The 20397-nt window shown below is 35.1% G+C and overlaps 1 protein-coding gene across 10 annotated transcripts in view; it reads left to right on the top strand.

Annotated features, from left to right (window-relative positions):
- The window catches only part of AP3B1 (adaptor related protein complex 3 subunit beta 1), a 321148-nt gene that overhangs the window by 169127 nt on the left and 131624 nt on the right, over window positions 1-20397 (top strand). For all 10 annotated transcript variants that reach the window (XM_064596275.1, XM_064596274.1, XM_054512544.2 and 7 more), the window contains 2 exons: window positions 5955-6102; window positions 16536-16611. In XM_064596275.1, the coding sequence (XP_064452345.1) occupies window positions 5955-6102; window positions 16536-16611 (224 nt within the window). The remainder of the gene's footprint in view (window positions 1-5954; window positions 6103-16535; window positions 16612-20397) is intronic.

The raw sequence follows: 20397 nt of genomic DNA, 5'->3' as shown, positions 1-20397 counted from the left end.
CTGGGATCGAGCCCCGCATCGGGCTCCCTGCTCAGTGGGAAGCCTGCTTCTCCCTCTCCCACTCCCCCTGCTTGTGTTCCCTCTCTCGCTGTGTCTCTCTCTGTCAAATAAATAAATAAAATCTTAAAAAAAAAAATAAAAGCTTTTATTTTTAAGTAATCTCTACAACCAATGTGGAGCTTGAACTTAGAACCCTGAGATCAAGAGTTGTGTGCTCTTCGGAATGAGTCAGCTGGGCGCCCCTCTGATAAGTTTTTAAAGCTAAGGAGCTTTAGGTTTCTTTAAAACCACCCTTAGGGGCGCCTGGGTGGCTCAGATGGTTAAGCGTCTGCCTTCGGCTCAGGTCATGATCTCAGGGTCCTGGGATCGAGTCCCACATTGGGCTCCCTGCTCCTTGGGAGCCTGCTTCTCCCTCTCCCTCTCTCTCTGTCTCTCATGAATAAATAAATAAAATCTTTAAAAAAAAATAAAAAATAAAAAAAATAAAACCACCCTTAGTAGTCATAACTATTTATGATTAAATTTGAGTTTTACACTCCAAAGTATTTTCATTTGAAGGAAGCTAGTATGGTGTATGGGGGAAATAGAGTCTTTAGAATAAGACAAACTGAGTTCATATTCCAGTTCTGCTACTCCAGGCAGTGTGTCCTTGAGCAAGTTACTTAACTTTCTTGAATATTATAGGATAATAATACACCCAGTAATAATATGTTGAAACATCTAAATTAGTTAATTGGTATGAAGCTTCTAAAACTGCGTGGCACAGGATTTTTTTAAAAAAAATACACACACATGGAAAGAGAACTAGACCTTCAGTTTTGAGAAAATGTAGAAGACCATAGTATATCTCTCTCTGAGAAAAGACCTTTGGGCTACCTCTCATGTTACTCCTTCTCCATGGAGAACTACTTCCCTACTCAAGACTATCCCTACTCCGTGCCTTATTCCTATTTCTCAGCTTAGGTGTTTGTTCCTCTAGGAAGCATTCCCTATCTTGGTTAACTTTGTTTAGATGCTCTCTTATGACATATTATAGTTTATTACGTACTACTTACCATACTTTTTTGTCATTGCCATCTTCTCTGTATTCCCCAATGCAGTGTAGACTCTATAAGGGAGACTCACAGAGATCATCTATATCTTATTAAACATTGTTATCCTTAGCACTAACATACTGCCAACCCATGGTGGGTGGTCAGTTAATATTTATTAAATGAGTGAGTGAGTGAGTGAACAAATGAGTGAGTAGCATCAGCATTTAGGTTTGATCATTTGGTTTTTGTTGTTGTTTTTGGGTTTTTTTTTTTTTTCAGTTTTCTCCATTTATTTTTTTCCCAATATTTATTTTTATTCTTTTAATTTAAATTAAAATAATTAACATATAGTGTATTATTAGTTTCAGAGGTAGAGTTCAGTGATTCATCAGTCTTATATAATACCCAGTGCTCATTACATCACATACCCTCCTTAATGTCCATCACCCAGTTACCCAATCCCTCCACCCTCATCCCCTCCAGCAACCCTCAGTTTGTTTCCTGTGATTAAGAGTCTCTTATGGTTTGTCTCCCTCTCTGATTTCATCTTGTTTTATTTTTTCCTCTCTTCCCCTATGATCTTCTGTTTTGTTTCTTAAATTCGACATATGACTGAAATCATATGATAATTGTCTTTCTGAGATTGACTTATTTTGCTTAGTATAATACCCTCTGGTTCTATCCATGTTGTTGTAAATGACAAGATTTCATGATTTTTTTTGATGGCTGAGTAGTATTCCATTATATATATATATATATATATATACACACACACACACACACACACACACCACATCTTCTTTATCCATTCATCTGTCGATGGACATCTGGGCTCTTTCCATAGTTTGGCTATTGTAGACACTGCTGCTATAAACATTGGAGTGCAGGTGCCCCTTCAGATCACTACATTTGTATCTTTGGGATAAATACCTAGTAGTGCAATTGTGGGGTTGTAGAGTAGCTCTGTTTTCAACTTTTTGAGGAACCTCCATACTGTTCTCCAGAGTGGCTGCACCAGCTTGCATTCCCACCAACAGTGAAGGAGGGTTCCCCTTTCTCCACATCCTCGCCAACATTTGTTATTTCCTGACTTGTTAATTTTAGCTACTCTGACTGGTGTGAGGTGGTATCTCATTGTGGTTTTCATTTGTATTTCCCTGATGCCGAGGGTTGAGCATTTCTTCGTGTGTCTGTTGGCCATTTGTATGTCTTCTTTGGAGAAATGTCTTTTCATGTCTTTGATTGGATTATTTGTTTTTTGGGCATTGAGTTTGGTAAGTTTTTTATAGATTTTGGATACTAGCCCTTTCTGTGATAAGACATTTGCAAATATCTTCTCCCATTCTGTCGATTGTCTTCTGGTTTTGTGACTGTTTCCTTTGCTGTGCAGAAGCTTTTTATCTTGATGAAGTCCCAGTAGTTCATTTTTGCCTTTGTTTCCCTTGCCTTTGGAGACAAGTCTAGCAAGAAGTTGCTGCGGCTGAGGTCACAGAGGTTGCTGTGTTCTCTAGGATATTAATGGATTCCTGTCTCACATTTAGGTCTTTCATCCATTTTGAGTCTATTTTTGTGTGTGGTGTAAGGAAATGGTCCAGTTTCATTCTTCTGCATGTGGCTGTCCAATTTTCCCAATGCCATTTGTTGAAGAGACTGTCTTATTTCCATTGGATATTCTTTCCTGCTTTGTTGAAGATTAGTTGACCATAGAGTTTAGGAAAATTCCCCTGGGAAGCCATCCAGCCCTGAATGCTTGTTTGTTGGGGGATTTTGATTACTGCTTCAATTTCCTTGCTGGTTATGGGTCTGCTCAGGTTTTCTATTTCTTTTGGTTCAGTTGTGGTAGTTTATACATCTCTAGGCATGCATCCATTTCTTCCATATTGCCTAATTTGCTGGCATATAGTTGCTCATAATATGTAATTGTTTGTATTTCTTTGGTGTTGGTTGTGATCTCTCCTCTTTCATTCATGATTTTATTTATTTGGGTCCTTTCTCTTTTCTTTTTGAGAAGTCTGGCCAGGGGTTTATCAATCTTAATTCTTTCAAAGAACCAGCTCCTAATTTTGTTGATCTGTTCTACTGTTCTTTTGGTTTCTATTTCATTGATTTCTGCTCTAATCTCTATTAATTCTCTTCTCCTGCTGGATTTAGGCTCCTTTAGGTGTAGAGTTAGGTTGTGTATTTGAGACCTTTCTTTTTTCTTGAGAAAGGCTTGTATTGCTATGTACTTCCCTCTTTAGGACCAACTTTGCTGCATCCCAAAGATTCTGCACAGTAGTGTTTTCATTTACATTTGTTTCTGTGAATTTTTTAAATTCTTCTTTAATTTCCTGGTTGACCCATTCATTCTTTAGTAGAATGCCTTTAGCCTCCATGTATTTGAATTCTTTCCAAATTTCCTCTTGTGGTTGAGTTCCACTTTTAAAGCATTGTGGTCCGAAAATATGCAGGGAATGATCCCAATCTTCTGGTACCGGTTGAGACCTGATTTGTGACCCAGTATGTGATCTGTTCTGGAGAATGTTCCATGTGTACTCAGGAAGAATGTGTATTCTGTTGCTTTAGGATGGCGTGCTCTGAATATATCTGTGAAGTCCATGTGGTCAAGTATATTATTCAAAGTTTCATTGTTTCATTGTTGATCTTCTGCTTAGAAAGATGATCTGTCCATTGCAGTGAGTGGGGTATTAAGGTCCCCTACTATGATTGTATTATTACCGATGTGTTTCTTTAATTTTGTTATTAATTGGCTGCTCCCATTTTAGGGGCATAAATATTTACAATTGTTAGATCCTCTTGTTGGATAGATCCTTTAATTATGATATAGTGTCCTTCCTTATCTCTTATTATAGTCTTTGATTTAAAATCTAATTTGTCTGAAATAAGGATTGCCACCCCAGCTTTCTTTTGAGGTCCATTAGCATGATACATGGTTTTCTACCTCCTTACTTTCAATCTGGAGGTGCCTTTGGGTCTATAATGAGTCTCTTGAAGACAGCATATTGATGGATCTTGCTTTTTTTATCCAATCTGATAGCCTGTGTCTTTTGATTGGGGCATTTAGCCCATTTACATTCAGAGTAACTATTGAAAGATAGGAATTTAGTGCCATTGTATTACCTGTAAAGTCACTGTTTCTGTATATTGTCTCTGTTCCTTTCTGATCTGTGTTACTTTTGGGCTCTCTCTTTGCTTTTAAAGGATCCATTTTAATATTTCCCATAGGGCTGGTTTGTGATCACAAATTCTTTTAGTTTCTGTTTGTCCTGGAAGGTTTTTATCACTCTTTTTATTTTGAATGACATCCTAGCTGGATAAAGTATTCTTGGTTGCCTATTTTTCTCATTTAGCACCCTGAATATATCATGCCAGTCCTTTCTGGCACACATTTTTCTCATTTAGCACCCTGAATATATCATGCCAGTCCTTTCTGGCACACCAGGTCTCTGTGGATAGGTCTGCTGCCAATCTAATGTTTCTACCCTTGTATGTTACAAACCTCTTGTCCCAAGCTGCTTTCAGGATTTTGTCTTCGTCTCTGAGATTTGTAAGTTTCACTATTCTTTGTTGGGCTGTTGACCTATTTTTATTGATTTTGAGGGGTGTTCTCTGTGCCTTCTGGACTTGAGTGCCTGTTTCCTTCCTCAGATTCAGGAAGTTCTCCACTATAATTTGCTCTGATATACCTACTGCCCCCCCCTTTCTCTTCTGGGATCCCAATTATTTTAATAGTATTTTGCTTTATATCACTTATCTCTCAAATTCTCCCCTCGTGATCCAGTAGTTGTTTATCTGTCTTTTTCTCAGCTTCTTTATTCTCCATTATTTTGTCTTCTATATCACAATTCTCTCTTCTGCCTCATTTATTCCTGCAGTTGGAGCCTCCATTTTTTATTGCATCTCATTAGTAGACTTTTTGATTTTGACTTGATTAGATTTTAGTTCTTTTATTTGTCCAGAAAGGGATTCTCTAGTGTCTTCTGTGCTTTTTCCAAGCCCAGCTAGTATCTATATAATCATTATTCTGAACTCTAGTTCAGACATCTTACTTATATCCATACTGATTAGGTTCCTGGCAGTCAGTACTGCCTCTTGTTCTCTTTTTTGGAGTGAGTTTTTCCCTCTTGTCACTTTTCCATTTGTAGAGTTGCAGTTATTCTTAGATCTCTGGTTGAGTTCACAGGTGTTCAGAATCATTTAATAGTTATATCTAGCTGAATTCCTGGGACCAGACAAAACTAAGGTCTCTTACTCCTCCACCATCTTGGACTTCTCAATTATTTGGTATTTAAAAAAGTTTATATTTGATTATCTTATGTTTTTAGTAAGACTTTGCATTAGAAGAAATCTCTTTTGATCTAGTTAACATTTTCTCATATGATATGTTTATAGGTCACATTTCAGAACACATGTTAATAATTTTCTTGGACAAAACAATCTATAAAGTACAACGCTATTTTAGCAAAAGTACATGTGTAAATTTTTAAATTTATGGGTAAACATTTAGTATTTTGAGATAGTATTTTAAAATCAGTCTTATGTATCTTTGAAGTTGTTACTATTAGCACCTAATATATATTCCTGGTAAATCAAACATTTAATTATTGGTTATTTTCTACTTATATCATTTAGTGTTTTATAACCTTTTGCATTTGAAGTATGTGTGACGTAGTATAATTGATTTTGAATTGGTTCTGATAAATTTGTTTATAGATAGTACTACCTTTATTTTTTTTTATTAATATGTTCTGGAATTTTAAAACCATTTTTATTGTCTTTTTACATACTAAAAACAGTGGGTTCTCAGTGAAATATACTCTTCTAGTAAAGGTTCTGATTTATAGACAAAATGGACATACAGCAACAATTTGCCATATATAAAGGATTTAAAGTTGATATTTTTAAATTTATTACTTACAGTGATTCTGAAGATGGGGAGAAGGAAAATGAAAAATCTAAAACTTCAGATTCTTCTAGCACTGATTCTAGTTCAGAAGAAGAAAGTTCTTCAGATTCTGAATCAGTATCAGAATCTGAAAGTGAACCTGAATCCAGAAAAGTCGCTAAGGTAAGAGATTGCACATTGCTGTAATTGAAAGGAAGTGTCCTCATAGCCTTTTTCCAATTAAGAATAAATACTTTTGAAAATTAGTGTTTTGGGGGTGCCTGGGTGGCTCAGTCGGTTAAGCATCTGCCTTTGGCCCAGGTCATGATCCCAGGGTCCTGGGATGGAGCCCCGCATCAGGCTCCCTGCTTAGCAGGGAGTGTGCTTCTCACTCTCCCTCTACCTCTCCCCACCCACCCCCGACCTCGTGCTCTCTCTGTCTCTCCGATAAGTAAATGAAATTTTTAAAAAGAAAAAGAAAATTAGTATTTTGTTGAAAATCAAGAAATTGAGAAATTTAACATTGTCACTGACAACTAAAATAAATACCATCTTCATTTATCTGGGTTTTTTTAAATTATATAATTAATTGCTTCCTCTTTACCTCAACCCCTCAGAGAAGTTAGAAACTTTTTAGGATTTATTTATTTATTTTAAAGAGAAAGAAGAAGAGCGTGACAGGAAGGGGCAGAGGGAGAAGAGAATCCCAAGCAGAGTCAGCGCTGAGTGCAGAGCCTGACAGGGCTAGATCCCACAACCCCCAGGATCATGTCGGGATCCAAAACCAAGAGTCAGTCACAGCCCATGCCCCAGAAACTTTTTTTAACCTCATCTTTTGCCAATGAAATTACAGAGCTCAGTGTTACCAGTTGTGGCCCTTTTTGTTCTGAGCTAGCATGTGACAGTGGAGGCTTTCATGAAAGGGGAAGTAAAAGGAAGTCACAAATAATACTGAGCAAGGTAATATAAATGTATATACATTATAAGAAATTGAGACGAATAATGCTTTTTAAAAATAGGTGTTGGGGTAATAGAGTATTTTTAAAGGCATAACTAAAGGATATAGATTATTTAACTGGTTAATAAAAATTAAGTGGCCATGTATTTAAAAACAAATGCAAGAGTCACTTATGTAATAGAATGATAATGCTTTCTGATGTCATATTTGTAACACTGAAACTTGTCTGCCTAGCAGCGAAAAATAAAAGTATAAGTTGAAAAAATGTAGTTACTAATATAAAATTCAGACCTGTTGTATATCTTTCTGATCTTTACCTGTTACTCCTTTCCTATAAATAGATCATGTGGGTCCTAGACTTCAAATGCAGTAGTTTTTATAAATAGACTGTTTATCCCATATGTTGAAAATGTGGTCAAACTTTGCCTTTTAGTGAATTCAGTTTTTTAACCTAATATCTTTCTCATTTATTTTTTCTATTAACTTGAATTTCTTTAATAAGTCATCTGAGTAGCCAAGGATAAAAATAAATTCATTGAAGTAGATAATTGCCTTCCCCCATCCAGAGATGTATTATTAAAGAATAAGCATATTTTTTAAAAAAAGAATAAGCATATTTAAAAACTGGCTAGTTTTTGTCTTACCTTATTACAAATATTCTTGCATATAGTGATACCTATTTTAAACATGAATTTATATTTAAAACTTGTATCTGTTTATGGTATATAATCTAAGATTTCTGTTTTCCAAAATTCACATAAAATCTTAATGATTTTTATGTTTATTACTCTGGCCTCATACACAGATTTATCACATAGTGAGTTTGATGTTCTCTCATTTCCTACTTAAATTATATCAAATTATTCATTTCCTATGTATATATTTTAAAAATTTAATATGTTATTTAAGATAAAAGAGCTTTAGAGATTGACAATAAGTACAACCCAGAATAAGAAATCAGTGTTTTAGAAAATGAGCAAACAAGAAATCAATGAATGTCAACTGGGTAGAATTGAAGTGTATTATTCTTAAGAAGTTTTATAGAAGTTATAAAATTGTAGACTTTAATGCCTACATAGTATTAGAAGCAAAGGTTTTAGGACCCCATTAAAAGCCACAGAGGTATCCTAGGTTAGCAATTCCGTTTGTTTCTTTGTGAAATACTTTCAATGATCAATGTCTTAATTGAAAATATTTTCCTATAGAACTTCAGTATAAAATTTTAAAGTATTGTAGTAAGCTAAGACTCTTAAAATTTGGATTTTACTCACATTCTTGATAGTTTTATGTCCATGTGTTTTGGGTAGATGGCTTATTTTCTCCATATTATAATGCGTTTTCCTGTCTATAATAGATAGGATTGTTTGTTTTAATTTATCACTTGGAATATTCTCTACCCTGGAGCCACCATAACTATTTTTTACTATTCCTTTCTGAGTGATTTGGAATAAACCATGCAATTACATGTATACCAGTATTCTAATAATGGGCAACTCTGTAATTGTAGAAATTCTCCTTATGGCAAGTGTTGTGGCTTCTGCTCTAGATTATGAGTAATGAAGGCAGATGGTGGCTGCTTTACCTTAATTTAGCATGTCAGTATGTTAGTGCTGAAAATTCATATGCCTTAAATCTGCAGCCAAACTAAGTCTATATTTTCACTGTTTCTCTTCTTTTTCTTTTACTTGGATAGTGTGTTTTGGGGATATTGAGCATGAAAATGAGGCCTCGGAGGTACTTTGAATATATAGCTTTGAAAACAGTTTATTTTATGGTGTCCTATGAGATAGGTATAGTGTTCTACTTTTTGGAAGATAATATCTTTATGCTTCAGTTTCCTCATCTATAAAGTAGAAATGCTAATACCTACTCTACAACTTTCAAGTGCTATTATAAAAAAATATGAAAGATCAATGTAAAGCAAAGCACTATATAAATATAAAACAGCAGTGTTAACATTTTTTAACTTGAGTGTTAATTCCCTGAGAGACCAACAGTAGTAGAGTTATAGAACACCAATGCAGAGAGGAACTGAAATTTTTTCTTAACTCTTAATATCTCCTGTGTTTTTCTGACTGTTTTTATACCATTCAAGTTATAAGTTCATGTCCAAGTATGACCCCTTTCTGCAGAGGACTGAGCTACCATCCACTGTGGGTGTCTCCTACCTCTCTCTGCTCTCTAAAACACAATCTCTATTTATCCTCCTTTTCCTTTGAATGTAGCTCTAAGTAAGCGATTTCCTATCCACTTAGCCAAGAAAAAGTCTTATTTCCTTTTGGCCTTGTTAATAATCATCTGCCTCCTTTGCACCTTCAATCTCTTTCTCCACTAATTTCCTCCTCTGCCAATCGTCTTTCCCAGTATTTGGGGGGTGAGGAGCAGGGAGGGGGAAAGAGACAGAAATAGGGAGTGTGTGAGAGTAAGAGTTTAGAAAAATAATCTAGATAGTCTTTGTCCATAGTCTCTTAACCCAGTTATTTCTTAGTCCCTTTAAAATTGGTTTCCACTCTTACCACGTCCTACAGATACTGCTCTCTGAAAAGTCAGCCATATTTCCCCAAACCCAGTGACCTTCTCTTGGTTATTATCCTTCTTGATCTTCTTATGTGACTATCCCCCTACTACTTGAAACCCCTTGCATCCCTTTTCTTCTGACTTCTTTGACCTTTCAGTCCTTTTATTGCTTCACTTTTTAAGCCCTCTGACATGCAAGTGTGAACATGGCCCCCAAGTTAGTGCTTGATACACAACATTTTTTCAGAAATATTAATCGAGGGGCGCCTGGGTGGCTCAGTTGGTTAAGCGACTGCCTTCGGCTCAGGTCATGATCCTGGAGTCCCGGGATCGAGTCCCCCATCGGGCTCCCTGCTCAGCAGGGAGTCTGCTTCTCCCTCTGACCCTCCTCCCTCTCATGGTCTCTGTCTCTCATTCTCTCTCTCTCAAATAAATAAATAAAATCTTAAAAAAAAAAAATTAATCGATGTGAATCAATTTATTTTTTAGCCTTTTTCTCTACATTTTTTCCTGTTGTGAGACTCATTCACTCCCGTGGCTTTCACTAAAATATTTATGTGAAATATTTCTATAAAAACATCTCTAAATCCCTATAACACCTCTAACTTTTCTTTCCAAATTCAAACCAATATCTTAGACCTCTTAGGAGCTACTGGTTTTTCAAACCTGATATAGCCAGAAGAAGAGTTGTTCTACCATTTGGTGCTAGCATTCTTTCTGTTCTCCCAGATCTCCCCAGAATGATCTTTGACTCCTCCTTTATCCTGTATGTTTACAAAGTTGCCAAGTCTTAGAGATTCTCTGTATTATTTCTCATATCTGTTTCTTTTTTTTCCTACTACCAGCATACTAGATCACCTCTTCATTACCTCACTCTTAGACCGTTGCCATTGGTCATCCTCAGATCCCCAACTCCAGTCCTTCTGTACACTTGCCAGATTAAGGTTAAATTTACCCTTGGCTCGGTCGTTAAGCATCTGCCTTCGGCTCGGGTCATGATCCCTGCTCAGCGGGAAGCCTGCTTCTCCCTCTCCCACTCCCCCTGCTTGTGTTCCCTCTCTCGCTGTGTCTCTCTCTGTCAAATAAAGAAAAAAAAATGTTAAATTTACCCATAATGATGCCCCATTATCATCTTAGTTCAGTAAAAAATCTGCAGGCTAGCATGCCCAAACCTACCTTTCTGGTCTTGATTCCCTTAGTGGTCCCTGTGTTCTAATCCCAGTGGACTATATATTTGTAGTTCTCTTAACATGTTGTATGCTTCCCCATTGGAGGAACTGGAGTCTCTCCAGTCTCTCCCAGTTGAGAATGACTGAGTGGAATAAAAAATGTTACTGATGAGAAGGTATTACTCATGTGAATGGTGTAAAGACAGTCAAAAGAGGGAGAATCACTGTTGAATTGTTTGTGTTCTTGAAGTGTGTGTTATTCAACACCATGCCCCAGCATAACCATAAAACAAAACTAATATACGGTCATACATTCTGGTGGTTATGTTTGTTTGTGTTATTGATTGGATGATGTCCTCATTTTAGATCAGATATTGTCAGTAATTACCAAAGAAGATTATCTTGCTCTTCAGTGACATTTTTTTAGATGGGCAAGCATATTTTTGTTAATAGGTGTTCTTTTCTGAAATATATTTGATAGAAAAATATTTTAAGGCTAATCCTTCTTATGAAATAGTTCTTTTGCCCCAAATAATACCTATAACAAAATTACTTTTCATAGTTCCATATTTTAAGTGCTTTCCCATAGTTTACACAATGTAAAGGGAACCATTTTTTTCTAACACAGAAGAGTGAAAAGGAAAATCAATAATGTAGACCACGTTGTATCAGGAAGAGATTCACATTTATATCACTTTATCCTATATTTTACCAATATAATTAAGTTATATTCTGCTTGTAGTTAAAATTATGTGTTGAACAGATGGTTACAATATTATTTAAAATAATGTTTTTTAGAAAGTTACCAGACTTTTGAGTTGTTTTAATTGAATCTAGGCTTTGATGTTTTTAAAACTAGGCAGTGTTTTTTCCACTATCACCTTGTTAGTCCATTCTTCATGCCTTTACTGGGATACAGTAGTTCTGATTTTATCTTCAGTGTCTGTGTACCAGCTGCCAAAGATTTAAATAATCTTTGATTTAAATGATAAAAATTTTAAACCATGATTATAATTTATTATGCTTAACTTCTATGCATTTTCTTTGTAAATATTAGCAACATTTTAATTATATGAAGTGTGTGTAAAGCGTAATTTGTCAATGGAAATAAACATATATAACATACTTACACTTAACATTTCATATTAAGAGCATTTTCTAGGGCGCCTGGGTGGCTCAGTCGTTAAGCTTCTGTCTTCGGCTCAGGTCATGATCCCAGGGTCCTGGGATCGAGCTCCGCATCGGGCTCCCTGCTCAGTGGGAAGCCTGCTTCTCCCTCTCTCACTCCCCCTGCTTGTGTTCCTGCTCTCGCTATCTCTCTCTCTGTCAAATAAATAAATAAAATCTTTAAAAAAAAAAAAAAGCATTTTCTATTTGAATCAAAGTTAAGATTAATATATGTACTAGATGTGAAGAAAAACAGTACTGCCTATATATACATAGCAGTGTTTGAGATGCTCTCAGTAATCTTTATCACAGGTTACATGGATTTCTTAAGACTTTATTAGTCTGTTTTGGGGGGGGAATTAAATCTCTTAAATGCTCTATAGACCAGTTACTGTTACTGTGACTGGTGTCTGTCCAGACATTAGTAAATGTTAAGATACACCTTAGTAAAAGATCTGCCCTGTGACAGACTGTTGGGTATGAAATAAAATTGGCATGTGCTATGAAACAGATAATGGATAAGAGTGAAAGAAACTATTTTCTGATTGGTTTTCTGCCCTATTTGAGAAATAGAAAACAAGTTTTACTTGTATTTTTACAAGTATTTATGTATGTTGCTATTACATAATTTCTGTGCCTATTGTAGCGTATTGGTTTTTTACTCTGACAGTTCAAAGTCTTGCCTCTTTCAATTTATGTCGTTCCCAATTTAGTTTATATTTTAAGTTCTCCAGAACAGAAATATCATTTCACTTCAGTTGAGATCTTTAAAATCAACATGAATGCCATTAAGAAGCTTTCTTATTGAAGTAGGTGTAATCTAATAGGGAGGATTTGTTTAATAGTTTAGACTACTTTTGACTTACAAAGAAGTCTCAATTTACTGGCAACATACTTTTGTTTTAAAGCCCGATGTAAGTGTGAGCCTCAGATTTTTTAAATCAGATTTGTTATATGACTTGAAGGCAAGAGAGTCATTAAATTGTCCTTGGTTGATAATTCTAATTGAAAATATTTCATGCAAATATCTTGCCCTGTGAGGCTAGATATTAGCCTTGAATTTTTGTTGATTTCACAGTACAATATGAGTTTGACAAACTTTACATACCACTTACCTGTTTTATCATTTTAAACTTCAGTCTTCCTTACAATGGTTTCCTCTTTGGAAGCATATTTGGTGCTTGTTGTTTCATAGCTTTTTTCTACTTGCTTTTTTATTTTAATCAGCATGAAATGAACATGCATAATACATAAAAAATCTTTACAGATATATTATTATATATTTTTATTTGTATTATTTGGAGCTTAATAAGTATTTCCAGGATCTTTTATTTATTACTTGAAATGAAATATATTAAGTAGAAATCAGTTTCTTAACCCTGTGACTTTGTATTTTATTTTGAAAATGTTGATATGTTGAGGTGTATAACCGAATACCGTAGAAACAAAATGGAGATTTGAGGGTGATGAATTGATAACTAGGTATTTTTGTAGTGAGATTTTAAGATCAGCTACTGTTGTCCTTATAAAAGTCTAATACAGTCACTCAGCTGTTAAAAACCTAATCCTCTATTTAAAAAAATATACAAAAACAAATTGTCTATCTTTCTGCCTGATCTCTTCTCAAGTACTAACACAATGGAAACAGTGGGTGATCTGTCAGTGTGTTTGGTTTGTCAATGATGGTTTTGTATAAATATTGGGAGTGTAAGAAATAAAATTCACACAGTAAAATATGATTTCATCTGCCTTTTCTCTGCAGCTCCATGGCTCATGCTGCGGTGTGAAATTCTCATTTTACACACTTTGCAGGCGGAGCACATGAATTATGCATTGAGCAAGAAAAATCTCCTGCCTCAAGTCCTATATGCATTTACCCAGGTTCTGTCTCTATTACCAAGATGAATTGCAAATGGAGAAATGTTTGATGAAATAGGGCTCTTAACTTCTTTGTTTAGAATTCAGATTTTTATTTTTATAGTAGATCCTTTAAGTATGAAAATGTTTTGAACTTACTATGGATTTTTTAAAATGAAAAATGAAATATAATATAAGAGAGGAATGCCAAACACATCACAAAGCTTTTTATAGCCTTGATTTGGAATGCAGGGCTTTTTCAATTCAGTAGAAATGACCGTTATCTATTGCTAATGTTGTATTTCAGTCACCGGTTATTTGCTCTTCTCAGAAAGTCAATGAAATTCTGTCGTTTTGAGAGCCTTTTTTCTTTCTGTTTTAGACTTCTAATAAGAGATTATGTCAATTTTACATGCAGCTCTGTCCTGTGTTGTATGTGACCTGATGTGTATTTAATAGATATTGTTACACACTCTTAGCTGTGAAGTAGAAAATAAGGTATAGACTTGTTTCCAGCTTTAACTTTATCTTGATTTGATAGGTTTCTAATTTTTCAGGTGGGAAGGTTACAGTTGCATAAAAACAGTCATGCACCATCGTAGCTTATAGGAAGTTATACCCATTGTGCTCAGCATAGTATTTTGATAAGTCACATGGTGTTAAGCTCTTTTTGTTATGTTCTTTTTTCACAGGAATGATATTCTAGTTGAAATGACATTTTCATTCTGAACCTCTTTCTGTTATTGCCACTTTTAAATTCCAGCTTCAAAACTAACATTTCTTCTCTATTTTTACCCAACCCTAGAAATTGTTTTTCATTTTAGGTGTGGAAAGAGGACAAATATTGTTTGCTTTGTTTTTAAAGAATGAGTGAAAATTAAAACCCATCTAGATAATTTGAAGTTTTCAGTGCTAGAAATAAGTATTCTCATGAAGAAAATCAGTAGTTAGTGTTGTAATGTGTATTATTATATTAGACTTGAAAATAATTTGTTTTTAGTTTTGGTGTAAGGAAAAAAACTAGCAGAACTTAAGATCATTTTACAATGTTACCTAACATGTAATTTGATGTATTACTCTTATTCATATATTTGCACTGTCATAAGAGCTCTGACATGCTGTAGACTTTAAATGATGGTGAGGTACCTTTTGCTTCAGTGAGACCTTTCTATGGTTAGAGGAATACTTCAGAAATACTTGTAATAATATGTAGAGATAAGCTGTAAACTCCTTTATTAGATTATAAGTTACCTGAAGGCAGGAACTATACCTTGGCTGTATTACTTCCTTTGGTTAGCACCGAATCTGATACGTATTAAAAAGTCTATGCATGTCTACTGGATGAATGAAGGATTGAATAAATGAACAAAAACGTTTTAGCAAAAACTTAAGTTTGGGCCTTTAATTTGAGAAGATTTAATATAAAAAGTATAAATTATAAAGATAAGTAACTTTGATCCAAATACATCTTTTTTTTTTTTTAAGATTTTATTTATTTGACAGAGAAAGCCAGAGAGCACAAGCAGAGGGAATAGCAGAGGGAGAGGGAGAAGAAGGCTCTGCACTGAGCAGAAAGCCCGACACAAGGCTCGATCCCAGGCCCTTGGGATCATGACCTGAGCCAAAGGCAGATGCTTAACCATCTGAGCCACCCAGGCACCCCGATCCAAATACATCTATTTAGCACCCTAATCTTTGTCGATCTTTGTTTATAATGCTACTCACTACTGTACTTAATTTGTCACATCTTTTCTGAATCTGTGACCAAACTGAATACCTCAGGCTTAGGGATACTGTTTTCTAGTTCATGGTTATCCACATTTTAAAAGTACAGTAGATCTAATAAGCAAATCTGAGGTAGAGAAAACCCTAAATATGTGCAGATATGTTTTGAAATACTCTCCCCAAAGGAAAACAGTAAAGAAAGTAAATGAATACTTTTCATCCCTTAAGAGCAAGAGCCTGAAAATGTCATTTGTAGATTTTAATGAATGCCTTTGGCTAAAGAAGTCTGATGCAACACACTGTTGAAATATAAAATACCTAGTACAGTGCCTGTCACAAACTATATCTCAGAAAAGCTAATCTATCACAAGCCTCTTGACAATTTCAGAGCCAAGCTAATTATATTGTTTGAGCAATTCTTTTTCTATTCTTTTCTTTTTTAAGAATTTATTTATTTGAGGGAGAGCGAGAGTGCGCGAGAGAGCAAGAGTCGTTGGGGGTAGGGTGGGGAGATAGTAACAGACTCCCCCTGAGCAGGGAGCCCACCACGGGGTTCAATCCCGAGACTCCAGGATCATGACCTGAGCCAAAGGCAGAAGCTCAACCGACTGAGCCACCCAGGCACCCCGAGCAATTCTTTTTCTTAAACCAACTTGTTTAAAAATTATTTTCAAGGTGTGTGTAGGCTTTCTACCAAAGAACCATTTTTCATTTTTGTATTAGGAAACGTTCTCAGATCACAAAATAGCTGTTTACCTTTAAATTTTCTTCTGTTGGACCTTTATAATCTTTAAATAAAATATTTTAAGATAACAGTTTTCACAGTGGAGAAGAAATACTGTATGCTATAATTAAAATAAAAATTTTGATTAAAAAATACAGTATGGGGTGCCTGGGTGGCTCAGGCATTCAGCGTCTGCCTTCGGCTCAGGTCATGATCCCAGGGTCCTGGGATCAAGCCCCGCATCGGGCTCCCTGCTCGGCCAGGAGCCTTTTTCTCCCTCTCCCACTCTCCCTGCTTGTGTTCCCTCTTGCACTGTGTCTCTCTGTCAAAAAATAAATAAAATCTTAAAAAAAAAAAAAATACAGTATATATAACCATACAGAAAACTTAATTTGATTTTTTTTTCTTGGAGGAAAAAATGTTTGTTTTGAAACATTGAGAACTACTTGATTTTTTTTTTAATAGCATGTGCAATAAATTAAATATTTCTTATTTATAGGAGAAAGAAAAAAAAAAAACAAAGCAAGATAGAAATCCTCTTACCAAAGATGTTTCACTTCTAGATCTAGATGATTGTAAGTATTGAAATTTAAATTTTTTCTTCTCTTTTTAGTAGTAGTTTTTTGTTCATATGTTTTTTGAGAGAGAGCGCACGCACTTGCATGCACAGGGGAAGGGGATAGGCGGGGAGGAACAGAGGGAGAGAGAGAATCTTAAGCACACACTCCTCACCCAGCACAGAGCCCAATATGGGGCTCAGTCTCACGAACCTGAGATCATGACCTGAGCCAAAATTGAGAGTCAGACCCTTAACTGACTGAACACCCAGGTGCCCCAGTTGTAGTATTTTTTATTTTTATAGTACCTTTTATTTACATGTCTCAAAATATGTCAACTTCTATTACGAAAGGTTTATAGATGAAAAAGGCAAGAAAGTTTTAGAAATTAGTTCTGTTAGTATCTTTTCTTTCATCTAGTCAGGTTATCAGTTTTTTATCAAATGAATAAATATAACTGGTCAGATGAAAGTACACCAAATTCATTTTAAGATCTTTTGCTTTAATAATTTATACTTGTTTCAGTAAATAATTAGCCATATCTTAGCAACTTCTCCATTGTTAATTGTTGATTATGGAGATTGAAACATTTAACTTAAGGAGGTGGGGAATTAGGAAAATAATTGGAAATGTAAAGGACACTACCATGTTGTACTTGCCACACTTTTGGTAGGATCAGAAATGGATGCAAAGCTTTTGAATGCTAGTGTGTCTGTATTTGTCAATATTTTAACTACAAAAAGTCTTTCTCTTAGCAAATCCACTTATAAGAATTTAGAATCCTACACATATACTTATCCAAGTGTACAAAGGTATATTCATCATCTCCTTTTAAATACTTATGCATTGTGAAAAAGTTAATGGAACTAACTTTATTGGGAGTTAGATTTTGCACAGAAAAAGAGTAACAAGTAAAATATCATAAATATTAAGCTACTGTCATTTTGCAATTTAATTTTTCCATACTAGAGATGAGTTATGGTTTTAGATTATCTCAATCTGTCATAAGTACAACTGTTCTATTTATATTGTTTACCTGGCCTGTCTTCAGTTGTCATGGCAAATTCTTAATATAGAGAAACTACAGGAAATACTTAACAAAAAGAAATTAAACATAAAATTGGACCCTATGAACAATTAGAACTGGATTCCAAGAAACACACAACCTTCTAAGACTAAATCATGAAGAAATTGAAAATCTGAGTAGACTGATTACAAGTAATGAAAATGAATCAGTAATTTTAAAACTCCCCCAAAAGTGAAAGTCCAGAACCAGGCAGCTTCATAGGTAAATTCTACCAAACATTTCAACAAGAGTTAGTACCTATCCTTCTCAAATTACTCCAAAAAATTGAAAAGGAAGGAATGCTACCAAACTTATTTTGCAAGGCCAGCATTACCTTTATACCAAAACCAGACAGAGATACCCTAAATACAAAAATTATGGGCCAGTATCCATAATGAACATACATGCAAAAATTCTCAACAAAATATTAGCAGACTCAGTTCAACAATACATTAAAAAGATCATATACCGTGATAAAGCAGGATTTATTCCAGGGATGCAAGGATGGTTCTACATCTGCAGATAGTTCCACATGATACACCACATTAACAAAAAGGATAAAAATCATACGATCATCTCAGTAGATGCAGAAAAAGCATTTGACAAAATTCAGCATCCACTTATTAAAAATTCTCAACAGAATGGGTATAGAAGGAATGTACCCCAACATAATAAAAGCTGTATAACAAACCTACTGCTGACATCATATGCAACTTTGGAAAAGCTTAAAACTTTTCCTCTAAGATCAAGAATGCCCACTCTTGCCATTTTTATTCATCATTGTACTGGTAGCCTCAGCAATCAGGCAAGAAAAAGAAATAGAAATCATCCAAATTTGAAAGGAAAAAGTGAAACTATTTGCAGATGATAGGATACTATATATATAGAAAACCCAGAGACTCCGCCAAAAAAAACTATTAGAACTAATGAATTTAGTAAAATCACTGGATATGAAATTAACACACAGAAATTCATTGGATTTTTCTACATTAATAGTGAGCTATCTGAAAGAATTTAAGAGAGCAATCCCATTTGTAAGTGCATCAAAAATAATAAAATACCTAGGAATAAATTTAACCCAGGAATTGAAAGACCTGTACTCTGAAAACTGGAAGACATTGGTGAAAGCAATTGAAGACGACACAAATAAAAGATATACCACACTTATGGATTGGAAGAATTTCATATTGTTAAAATGTCCATACCACCAAAAGTAATATACTGACTCAGTAAACTCCCTATCAAAATACCAGTGACATTTTTCACAGAACTAGAACAAAGAATCCTAAACTTTGTATGAAACCACTAAAGATTCCAAATGGCCAAAGCAGTCTTGAAAAAGAACAAAGCTGATGTCCATCAACAAATGAATGGATAAAGAAGATGTATACACACACACACACACACACGCACACGCACACAGAGGACTATTACTCGGCCATCAAAAAGCATGAAATATTGCCATTTGCAACAATGCAGATGGAACTAGAGGGTATTACACTAAGTGAAATAAATCGATCAGAGAAAGACAAATACCATATGATTTCACTTTTATGTGGAATTTAAGAAACAAAACAGATGAACATAGGAGAAAGGAAGGACATAGAGGAAGGGAAGGAAAAGTAAAATAAGATAAAAACAGAGAGTGAGGCAAACCCTAAGAGACTCTTAACTCTAGGGAACAAACTGAGGGTTGCTGGAGAGGAGATGGGAGGGTGGGGTAATTGGGTGATGGGCATTAAGGAGGGCACTTGATGTAATAAGCACTGGGTGTTACATGCAACTGATGAATCACTAAATTCTTCCCTTGAAACTAATAATCTATATGTTAACTAAATTGAATTTAAACAAAAAATTATACTCTATAGTATACCAGGTACTATACTCCCTGGTTTCAAACTATACTACAAAGCTATATTAATCAAAACAGTGTGATACTGGTACAAAAGCAGAGACCTAGATCAGGAGAATAAAATACAGAGCCCAAAAATAAACCCACGCATATATGGCCAATTAATCTAAGACAAAGAAACCATGAATATACAATGGGGAAGGACAATCTCTTCAATAAATGATGTTGGGAAAACTGGATAGCTACATGCTAAAGAATAAAACTGGACCACTATCTTATACCATATACAAAGTAAATTCAAAATCAATTTAAGACTTGAATGTAAGACCTGAAACCATAAAATTCCTAGAAGAAAACATAGGCAGTAAGCTCTTTGACACCAGTCTTAGTACTTTTTTGGACCAGTCTCCTCAGACAACGGCAACAAAAGCTAAAGTAAACAAATGAGATTACATCAAACAAAAAAGCTTTTGCACAGAAACTATCAACCAAATGAAAAGACATCCTACTGAGTGGAAGAAGACGTTTGCAAAACATGCATCCAATGAGGGGTTAATATCTAAAATACATAAAGAACTTATCCAACTTAGTGTTAAAAGAAACAAACAACCTGATTGGAGCACCTGGGTGGCTCAGTCGGTTAAGCGTCCCAACTCTTTGGTTTCACCTCAGGTCATGATCTCATGGGTCATGAGATTGAGCCCCACCTCAGGCTCCATGCTCATCGAGGAGTCTGCTTGAAGATTCTCTCCCTTCCCCCCCCACTCATGTGCACATTCTCTCTCTAAAATAAATAAATAAATAAATCTTAAAAAAACAAAACCTGATTTAAAAATGGGCGGAGAACATGTATAGACATTTTTCCAAAGAAGTCACACAGATGGCC

The sequence above is a fragment of the Mirounga angustirostris genome, unplaced genomic scaffold (assembly GCF_029215605.1).
Source record: "Mirounga angustirostris isolate CCGP_5_RB_7025 unplaced genomic scaffold, mMirAng1.0.hap1 SCAF_7, whole genome shotgun sequence".
Taxonomy (NCBI): Eukaryota; Metazoa; Chordata; class Mammalia; order Carnivora; family Phocidae; genus Mirounga; species Mirounga angustirostris.
This window is presented reverse-complemented; position numbering and strand designations above follow the sequence as displayed.